The 11,320-nt window shown below is 42.0% G+C and overlaps 1 protein-coding gene across 1 annotated transcript in view; it reads right to left on the bottom strand.

Annotated features, from left to right (window-relative positions):
* Positions 1-4,863: 4,863 nt before the first annotated feature.
* LOC142102244 (cytochrome P450 2G1-like) overlaps positions 4,864-11,320 on the bottom strand; it is a 31,220-nt gene continuing 24,763 nt past the window's right edge. The window contains exons 8-9 of the mRNA XM_075186979.1: positions 10,334-10,475; positions 4,864-5,904 (exon numbers count right to left, since the gene is read on the bottom strand). Of these exons, the coding sequence (XP_075043080.1) occupies positions 5,717-5,904; positions 10,334-10,475 (330 nt within the window). The 3' untranslated portion in view covers positions 4,864-5,716. The remainder of the gene's footprint in view (positions 5,905-10,333; positions 10,476-11,320) is intronic.

The following is an 11,320-nucleotide window of genomic DNA, read 5'->3' as shown; positions in this document are numbered from 1 at the left end:
TGCGGTTGTACCCACTGTCCACTTAACCACGGACATGTGGACAAGTGGTTCTGGGCAAACGAAGGACTATATGACTGTGACAGCCCACTGGGTAGATGCATCCCCTTCCGCAGCAACAGCAACAGCTGCATCAGTAGCAGCATCTACAAAATGGCTGCTCATGCAAAGGCAGGCAACATTGTGCATTACAGGCTTTAATAAGAGGCACAACGCTGACAACATATTAGAGAAAATGAGGGAAATTATCTCCCAGTGGCTTACCCCACTTAGACTCTCATGGGGATATGTGGTGTCAGACAATGCCAGTAACATTGTGCGGGCATTAAATATGGGCAATTTCCAGCACGTCCCATGTTTTGCCCACACCATTAATTTGGTGGTGCAGCATTACCTCAAGAGTGACAGGGGTGTGCAGGAGATGCTTGCGGTGGCCCGCAAAATTGCTGGACACTTTCGGCATTCAGCCAGTGCCTACCGCAGACTAGAGGCACATCAAAAAAGCTTTAACCTGCCCTGCCATCACCTCAAACAAGAGGTTGTGACGCGCTGGAACTCCACCCTCTATATGCTGCAGAGGATGGAGGAGCAGCAAAAGGCCATTCAGGCCTACACAGCCACCTACGACATAGGCAAAGGAGTGGGGATGCGCCTGAGTCAAGCGCAGTGGAGACTGATTTCCGTGTTGTGCAAGGTTCTGCAGCCATTTGAACTTGCCACACGAGAAGTCAGTTCCGACACTGCCAGCTTGAGTCAGGTCATTCCCCTGATCAGGCTGTTGCAGAAGCAGCTGGAGAAAGTGAGGGAGGAGCTGGTAAGCCATTGCGATTACAGCAAGCATGTAGCTCTTGTGGATGTAGCCCTTCGTACGCTTTGCCAGGATCCGAGGGTGGTCACTCTTTTAAAGTCAGAGGAATACATTCTGGCCACCGTGCTCGATCCTCGGTTTAAAGCGTATGTTGTGTCTCTGTTTCCGGCGGACACAAATCTACAGCGGTGCAAAGACCTGCTGGTCAGGAGATTGTCCTCTGAAGAGGACCGTGACATGCCAACAGCTCCACCCTCATTTTCTTCCACATCTATGGCTGCGAGGAAAAAGCTCAGTTTTCCCAAAAGAGGCACTGGCGGGGATGCTGATAACATCTGGTCCGGACTGAAGGACCTGCCAACCATTGCAGACATGTCTACTCTCGCTGCATTGGATGCTGTCACAATAGAAAAAATTGTGGATGATTACTTTGCTGACACCATCCAAGTAGACATGTCAGACAGTCCATATTGTTACTGGCAGGAAAAAAAGGCAGTTTGGAAGCCCCTGTACAAACTGGCTCTATTTTACCTGAGTTGTCCCCCCTCCAGTGTGTACTCGGAAAGAGTTTTTAGTGCAGCGGGGAACCTGGTCAGTGAGCGGCGAAGGAGGTTGCTTCCTCACAACGTTGAAAAAATGATGTTTATAAAAATGAATAATCAATTCCTCAATGAAGTACAGCACTGCCCTCCAGATACTACAGAGGGACCTGTGGTTGTGGAGTCCAGCGGGGACGAATTGATAATGTGTGATGAGGAGGAAGTACACACTGTAGGGGGAGAGGAATCAGAGGTTGAGGATGAGGACGACATCTTGCCTCAGTAGAGCCTGTTTAGTCTGTACAGGGAGAGATGAATAGCTTTTTTGGTGTGGGGGCCCAAACAAACCAATCATTTCAGTCAAAGTTGTTTGGTAGGCCCTGTCGCTGAAATGATTGGTTTGTTAAAGTGTGCATGTCCTATTTCAACAACATACCTCTCAACTGCAGCTCATCCCTCCTCTGCGGGGATAATGTCTCCTGTGCTCTGACACGTCACTCTGTGTACTCTCAGCCTCAGGATCTGACACTACAGCTACCATGCCTCTTGTAGCAGCCCTCACTCCAGGGCCTCTTCCATGTGCAGTGTCCCCCTCTCTCTTGGGTTCACTATAGTGGCATGGAGTTCTCCCCCTCATCCAGGGCACACATTCCTTGCCCTGGCTCAGTCACCACGCTCAGACTTCCAGGCAATGCTGGGGGAGCCTGGGAGCTTCCACCCCAGGTCCCCAGCTACAACTCTCCTCTCCTGTGTCTTCTCTCTCTTTCTGACACTTTAAAGATCGTGCCTTTAAATGAAAAAGTCAGTCTTCATTGCACGACTATGTGCAAGTGCAACAGGGACATTTTTTTGGGTTTACAAAGTCAAACAATAACACTTCGACCCTGTCTGTCTGGGGTCTCTCAATGACGAATTGTCTGTAGCATGTTTGGAGGAGGTATTGTGGCCCCGGTATCAAATTGGGTACCGGGGCCACCCCACTATGCAGTCCAGATACTTGTTTGGTGGAATTCCGACACGTGGAGGGTTTTTTAATTATATTGTGGCCTCGGTACCAAATTGTGTACCGGGGCCACCACACTACGCAGTCAAGATAGATAGATGCGTATTGCGTATCATAGATAAAGTACATTCAGTGGTGTGGGGCAAATTGAAAAATATTCCAAATGCACTGACATTATCAAAAACAAGAGGTTGTCACACGCTAAAACTCCAACATGTATATGATGGAGAGGATGGAGGAGCAGCCGTATGTGTAGTGTAATGCAGATCTGTTGAAGGTTTTTTATATATTTTATTGTGGTGCCCAGTGCCCACTCCTCTACGCAGTCCAGATACATTTATTGGTGCGAATCATAAAAGTTCAGGGTTTTTAATATATATTGTGGTGACCCACTCCTCTACGCAGTCCAGGTACATTTATTGGTGCGATTCATAAAAGTTCAGGGTTTTTAAGATATCTTGTGGTGACCCACTCCTATACGCAGTCCAGGTACATTTATTGGTGCGATTCATAAAAGTTCAGGGTTTTTAATAGATATTGTGGTGACCCACTCCTCTACGCAGTCCAGGTACATTTATTGGTGCGAATCATAAAAGTTCAGGGTTTTTAATATATCTTGTGGTGACCCACTCCTCTACGCAGTCCAGGTACATTTATTGGTGCGAATCATAAAAGTTCAGGGTTTTTAAGATATTGTGGTGACCCACTCCTCTACGCAGTCCAGGTACAATTATTGGTGCGAATCATAAAAGTTCAGGGTTTTTAAGATATTGTGGTGACCCACTCCTCTACGCAGTCCAGGTACAATTATTGGTGCGAATCATAAAAGTTCAGGGTTTTTAAGATATTGTGGTGACCCACTCCTCTACGCAGTCCAGGTACAATTATTGGTGCGAATCATAAAAGTTCAGGGTTTTTAAGATATTGTGGTGACCCACTCCTCTACGCAGTCCAGGTACAATTATTGGTGCGAATCATAAAAGTTCAGGGTTTTTAATATATTGTGGTGACCCACTCCTCTACGCAGTCCAGGTACAATTATTGGTGCGAATCATAAAAGTTCAGGGTTTTTAAGATATTGTGGTGACCCACTCCTCTACGCAGTCCAGGTACAATTATTGGTGCGAATCATAAAAGTTCAGGGTTTTTAAGATATTGTGGTGACCCACTCCTCTACGCAGTCCAGGTACAATTATTGGTGCGAATCATAAAAGTTCAGGGTTTTTAATATATTGTGGTGACCCACTCCTCTACGCAGTCCAGGTACAATTATTGGTGCGAATCATAAAAGTTCAGGGTTTTTAAGATATTGTTGTGACCCACTCCTCTACGCAGTCCAGGTACAATTATTGGTGCGAATCATAAAAGTTCAGGGTTTTTAAGATATTGTGGTGACCCACTCCTCTACGCAGTCCAGGTACAATTATTGGTGCGAATCATAAAAGTTCAGGGTTTTTAATATATTGTGGTGACCCACTCCTCTACGCAGTCCAGGTACAATTATTGGTGCGAATCATAAAAGTTCAGGGTTTTTAAGATATTGTGGTGACCCACTCCTCTACGCAGTCCAGGTACAATTATTGGTGCGCATCATAAAAGTTCAGGGTTTTTAAGATATTGTGGTGACCCACTCCTCTACGCAGTCCAGGTACAATTATTGGTGCGAATCATAAAAGTTCAGGGTTTTTAAGATATTGTGGTGACCCACTCCTCTACGCAGTCCAGGTACAATTATTGGTGTGAATCATAAAAGTTCAGGGTTTTTAAGATATTGTGGTGACCCACTCCTCTACGCAGTCCAGGTACAATTATTGGTGCGAATCATAAAAGTTCAGGGTTTTTAAGATATTGTGGTGACCCACTCCTCTACGCAGTCCAGGTACAATTATTGGTGCGAATCATAAAAGTTCAGGGTTTTTAAGATATTGTGGTGACCCACTCCTCTACGCAGTCCAGGTACAATTATTGGTGCGAATCATAAAAGTTCAGGGTTTTTAAGATATTGTGGTGACCCACTCCTCTACGCAGTCCAGGTACAATTATTGGTGCGAATCATAAAAGTTCAGGGTTTTTAAGATATTGTGGTGACCCACTCCTCTACGCAGTCCAGAAAGATACCTTGTTGCAACGTTTTGGACTAATAACTATATTGTGAGGTGTTCACAATACACTGTAAATTAGTGGAAATGCTTGTTATTGAATGTTATTGAGGTTAATAATAGCCTAGGAGTGAAAATAAGCCCAAAAACTTGATTTTTAAACTTTTTATGTTTTTTTCAAAAAAAATCCGAATCCAATACCTTAAATCCGAACCGAGACCTTTCGTCAAGTGTTTTGCGAGACAAATCCGAACCTCAAAAATAACGAAAATCCGGATCCAAAACACAAAACACGAGACCTCAAAAGTCGCTGGTGCACATCCCTACTTTATATCAGGATATTGCAGCACAATCTGCTTCTATGAGTGATGGTATTTTTACATTCAAAGATTCTTAGTGATTTTCTTTATCTATGAGTGATATTTATGATTTTTAATTCTCGTATACATATTATTATTATTTATTTATAAGGCGCCACAAGGCGTTCGCAGCGCCGTACAGAGACAAACAAATTACAATACAATGGGAGACAGCACAGTACAGTAAACAGTAAGCACAGCAACTCAGTAAACTCACACAGCTAGAGAGGGCGGGGAAGGGGGAGGGAGGATCCGCAAACGACGGGGCCGAAGCAGGAGGGCACGGAAGACAGGGATACCCCCAGGGGGGAGGAGGGAGCGAGAGTGGACATGGGGTGGAGGACCCTCGAGGAGGAGGGCTAAGTAGCTGGAGAGCAGAGTTAGAAGTGGTGGAAACAGGAGGAGAGATGGCCCTGCTCAGAAGAGCGTACAATCTAAGGGATAAGGGATTCATATGTAAATCTACATATGAATTATTAGATTGTTTGCTTTATCTACTGAATGTAATAATAGATTTATTCTTGTAAAATTGGGCAGACAGAGAACTAGCACTTTATATCTGTTGTTGTTGCTGGTTTGTTTTGAGGTTCTATAGTGACTTCTATGCAGAGGCAGAAGACCTCAGTTTATTTATGAACTGATTTTCCTGCAACATTTTAAATATTGTATAGCTAATTTGTACTGTATTTTTAGTTCCTGATTATTTCGTTTTTTTTTTAGTTAATGAACCTGTTCTCAATTTAAAGAGGGAGGGGATGAGGTGGGCTCTACCCTGACATGAAGTGACATAACCTGATAATGCTACCAAAATTGAATTATACAAAGATCTAGGGAAATTATTCTTTATTAAAGAAAGCATTGGAAGTGCAAGTGAATTTTTAAGGTCATGGCACTTATGTATTGTATATCTATTAAAGAACACGAGGGATAAAGGACATCCGGTAGGATATGGGGACATTTCCAAATCCAGTCATTTTGGGCATGATGTCTTTCTCTGTGAATTGTGTTTGTGAGGTCAGTTTAAAGTTCTGCAAGATGGTTGTGAAGAAAATAAACAGCTCCATCCGAGCCAAACCTTCTCCGAGACACATCCGCTTACCTAATGAAAGAAGAATGAAAGAAGAATAAAAGAAGAATAAAAAAATTAGGGGAATACTACAAACAGATATTTACAACTGTACAATCAATGATCCACTTTGACCAAAGTCAGCATTCAAGCAAATTGTTAAACACAGCAACTTTGTCTCAACAACTTTCAGAAGAATTGCAGGTATACTAGCATAGAGGCACCATAACTTACACACATTTAATGTAGAACTAATATTAGTTTAGTTTTTCTCCCAAAATTAACACAAGAAACAGTTTGTGATGTGTATACATAGCACCTGACATCTCCCTCCCGAACTATTATGTAAAAATTTTTAATGTACTATACTGGCTCTTTACCTTCTTATACCTTTTGCATATTTCATACACAATCCTCTTCTGCTACCTCACTTTTATTCACATGTCCAATTCCAATCAACCAGTCAATAACTGTGTCATTAAATACTGAGGATATTGGGCTAATGTTACCCATTTTTCTACTCCAGCAGGCTGGTTTGCCGGAGGCAGCCTTAAGTACCAGTCTACCCAATAACTGTGGATACAGAAATCACTTAAGCAAAAAAAAAAGGTGTTTTTATTGTAAAAATACAAGACAGAAATGACAATGGAAATAGTACCAATGGGTTCAACCCCACTACACCAAAGACTAACCATATCTATGAAGGGGATTTGTTGACTCAAAGTGACATCTTGGCTGCTCAGCCACATCATTCACTCCTCTATCAAGGTGGTAAGGACAAAGCCCACTGTCTCCCTGCTTTTGGCAGGCTCTCAGCACAACAGAGGTCATGGAGGCTAGAAGTCCAAATACTTGACACGATCCACACTCACCAAGCAGGATACAACTCCTTGTCAGTACTGTTATTATTATTATTATTATCTTTTATTTATAAAGGTGCCACAAAAGTTATGCAGCACCGTACATGAAATTTACAGTGGTAAACAATACACAGACAGCAATGATTCATAATACATCATAAAATACATTATTGAACATAATTATAGATAGACCAGACATTTACTAATTAACATAGTATACACAGTTAACTTAGCAATGCAGATCAAACTATTTACAGGATAGTGAGTAACAGTTATGGTAATGTCCAACATGAAGTAAGCCTCGACTCAAGAAAACAGGGCTAGGGAAGCAGGCCAAGAGGAACACAGGATGATGCAGTAGTAGAAGGAGAACACAAGGAAAGAGAGCCCTTCTCATGAAAACTTAAACCTTTAAGGGAGGTTTGGACACAAAAAGGTGGTAGCAGAGGCAAAGCATTTAAGAGTAAAGATATTAAGCATGAATAAAGAAATAAGGTTTAAAGGCACACTTGAAGTGTTGGAGAGTATAGGCTAATCTGAGTGGGAGATTATTCCAGTAGTGAGGCGTGAAGTCCCTGAGGTGGGAAGAAATTTGGGGAATGATGGAGTTGAATATGTAGGGAAGAAAGATTAGTTGATGGCTTTTTAGGGGTAGAGTTTAATTCTGTAATACACATGGAGCCAGTGTAGTGGCTGGCAGAGAGGGACAGCAGAGGTAGATCAGTGGCAGATAAATATAATGTGGACACCAGCATTTAGGAAAGACTGAAAATGGGCAAGGCAGAAATAGGCTAGGTCAGAGTAGAGAAGGTTACAGTAATGAAGGTGAGAAATTATAATAGACTGAATAAGATTTGGTAGCTTCCATGACTTCAGAAAATGCTGGTGATCTAAACTGGGATGGGTGAGAGACTGCAGGAGACATGAGAGATAAAGCAATGGGAGAGGTCAGTCAAGAATAGATATATTTGTGTGTCAACATATTACAGGTGGTACTGGAAACCAAAAGAGCTGATTTGGTCACCAAGACTGAAGGTGTTAAAGCAGAAGAGCAGAGGTCCAAGAATTGATCTTTAAGGAACACAGTCAGGTAATGGAGGTGTGGTCTGTTGTGGAGACCAAAAAGTAGTGGTTGGTGAGGTAAAGGGAGGATCAGGAGAGGATAGTTTTATGGAGGCCTATAAATTGGAATGCTTGCAAAAACAAGGGGGTGTCAACCGTACCAAAAACAGCAGGCAGGTCGAGAAGGTTAAAAAGAAGGAGAAGAGTCTCTTAGATTTAGTGGAGAGAAAGTCGTTAGTGACTTTAGTGAGGACATATTTAGGTGGAGTGGAGTAAGTTAAAGCCAGATTGAAGGGGGTCAAGGAGGAATGAGAGGAGAAAAAGGAGGTGAGACAGTTGTAAACAACATGTTTGAGAAGTTTGGTCAAGCAAGGGTTTTTTTGAGCATAGGGAAACGAGATTATGCTTGAAGGAGAAGAAGGAGAGGAAGGTGCTAAAGTAGAGGGATAGGTTGAGGAGGTGCAATCAAGCCTTGAGAGAGATGCAGCAGAGGAGAATAAAGGAGATAGGGTCAAGGATGCAGGTGGAGGTGTGTGAGGAGCATAGAAGGGTGTGGACTTCATCTACAGATTCTGTAGTGAAAGAGGAGAAGGAGGGTGGGCTATCGCAGATGGGAGGCAGTGTGGAGGGACAGGTGGAGCTATTATCCCCAGAGGAAGAGGTGACAAGGTGGGTAGGGAGTGGGGAAAGAATAGACTGATGGGGGGAGAATTTATTACGAATAAACTCTATTTTGGAAGGGAAGTGGATAGTAGAGAGCAAGGTGCGGAGGGGCAGGGGCAGGGGGGATTGAAGGAGGCAATGGGGTTTTAAAGATTGGGAGGAAACTATAACCTTGAAATAGGACTGTTTAGAAACTGAAATGGCAGAACTGTAAGAGGAGAGAATTAACTTGAAGTGAAGGAAATCAGAGTAGATCATGGCCAGAGAGAGGGAATGGTAGATTGTTGAAGTTACAGACAGTGCAGAGGTGGGAAATTAACATATGAAAATAACCATGAAAAGGGTGATAATCCCATTTTATTCCCAGTGAGGTTCCCATGATGTTGTGGCTTCAACAGGGCTGCTATAGGATCCCAATTCCTCACCAGATTGAGACCTGATTATCTGTGGGGTGGTATCCAAGCATTCCCCCATACTTCTCATTCACAGCAGGCCCTCTATGGTGTATGGTTCCAGGCTGTCTACTAGTTCTTTGTCTGATAAATTAGGTACCCCACTTTGTAAGACAAAGATACATGATCACCTTACTATGAGGGCATTTTCAGCCTCTCCCAGATATAACCCTTTATAGCCTTTTTGGGAGATTTCATACTCTGGACTTATGGGGATATCTGGCACAACATGACTGACCACGATTAAGAGTGGCCTCGCAAAATTCAACATCAAACGCTTGTATTAGCACCGGTTGGCTTGGCACCTTGGTGAAGGCAAATGAAAGTGGGTTCTTTTGGGAATATGCTAAGGAGATGCCTAAAGACCTCCCCTTGTGACATTTAATAACAATATAAAGCAATCATAAATGTACATAAAATAATGCATGAGAATCAGTATAACCTATGCAAGCGATAGGGGATGCCAAGCGGACTTTTCTAGAAGTAGCCTGATACCCTGTTTTCACCACAAAAACAAACTCCTTATGGGTTTGTTGCACAGTGTGATGATGCAATTTGTTCAAGCTTCAAATGACTACCTAATGACCCACAAAAAACACAAGGGCTTATTTACTAACTTGTTTAGGTGCAAGTATTTCACAAAACCATAGCAACCAATCAGTCTTGTTTAACTGTCTAACTTTCACTAGAGAGATCAAAGCTAATTGCTGATTACTTGCTGCAGTTCAGTGTAAATTATGCACCTAAAGGCAATGCTTGTAAATGAGTCATAATACAGTCATGGACAAAACTTTTGAGAATGATACAAATATTGGTTTTCACAAAGTTTGTTGCTTCAGTGTTTTTAGACCTTGTTGTTAGATGTTGCTATGGTATACTGAAGGTATACTAAGTGGCTCAGAGGATCAAAACATCAAAATGTTGGGTCAATGGCCAGGAAACTCTCCAGATCTTAATCCCATTGAGAACTTGTGGTCAATCCTCAAGAGGCGGGTGGACAAACAAAAATCTAGAAATTCTGACAAACTCCAAGCATTGATTAGGCAAGAATGGGCGGCCATCAGTCAGTATGTGGCCCAGAAGCTGATTGACAACATACCAGGGCGAATTGCAGAGGTCTTCAAAAAGAAGGATAAACACTGCAAATATTGACTTCTTACATAAACTTAATGTAATTGCCAATAAAAGCCTTTGATGATTATGAAATGCTTGTAATTTTACTTCATAGTAACATCTGACAACAAGGTCTAAAAACACTGAAGCGGCAAACTTTGTGAAAAACAATATTTGTGTCATTCTCAAAACTTTTGGCCATGACTGTATGTATCATTGATGTATGCATTTCACTCCTTTTTCTGCATCTCACTCCTTTAGAATGACATGAACATGAGATTATAGTTTGTCACCAGTTACCGGCATTAGTACCTGCAGAGAACGGCATGAAGGCGTCGTTCTTCTTAAAACATCCATTGTTGTCCAAGAAATGGTTAGGATTAAATTTGTTGGGTGTTGCAAACTGCTTGGTGTCTTGATGAACAGAACATAACAATGGATATATATCTGTCCCCTACAAGGGATGAGTGTGAAAACATAAGAAAACATTCCAGACATTTCAGCAAATCATTTCCCAATGCATTTTTATGGTTTAACATTACTGGGAAACATTAATTTCAAAGAGAAATATAATTTGTTAATGCTTGCTATCCCATTATCCTAAAACTACAGAAGGAAGTCAGGTCAGGAACATGCAGCATCTTCAGTGCTAAACTGCTCTAACGTGCAAGGAGAGGAGCATGTCCTCTTTATTGCAGTGTGTCGCAACGTCAACATTTCATCCCTATGCAAAGTACACTGACACCACTCTTATCTTTAGCATATATCTCTACTTAGATTGTGTAATAACAATGAAAAAAAACCCTGGCGCAAGGAGAGATGATATAAAAATGGAGATCAAGTGTAGAACAGTATCTGCAGCTGAAGAGATCAATGAGATCTCAAGTAGGCAAAATACAACACAACAAACAACAGCACTGATAACTGATGTACACAATCAATACACAACCAATCCGTGGGTAAGAAAATGCATATGAACACTTAATTAAAATAAACCATAAATTATGAAACACTGGCCAGTGGATAACAGCTGAACATATAGAAGGTCAAATGGACCGACTACATAGACCAATACTAAAATAGGTAAATACTCCGATCGGTCACTCCTAAAGAGGTAACCGGCTGTATATCCCACATGAATGAAATTCTAACGTCCAATGACCCAGTAGAAAAGTTAGAAGTGGAGCAATAGGATGAGTGTGTCCACACTGTTGATGGAAAATAATTGACACCGTAATAGTAATGGACACCACTTCAATAATTCTTGCACATATAGTGCGGAGGAGATTATGCCATTAA

Source organism: Mixophyes fleayi, chromosome 9 (assembly GCF_038048845.1).
Source record: "Mixophyes fleayi isolate aMixFle1 chromosome 9, aMixFle1.hap1, whole genome shotgun sequence".
In the NCBI taxonomy this organism is placed as follows: domain Eukaryota; kingdom Metazoa; phylum Chordata; class Amphibia; order Anura; family Limnodynastidae; genus Mixophyes; species Mixophyes fleayi.
Note: the sequence above shows the minus strand (reverse complement) of the source record. Positions and strands in the feature narration are given on the sequence as shown.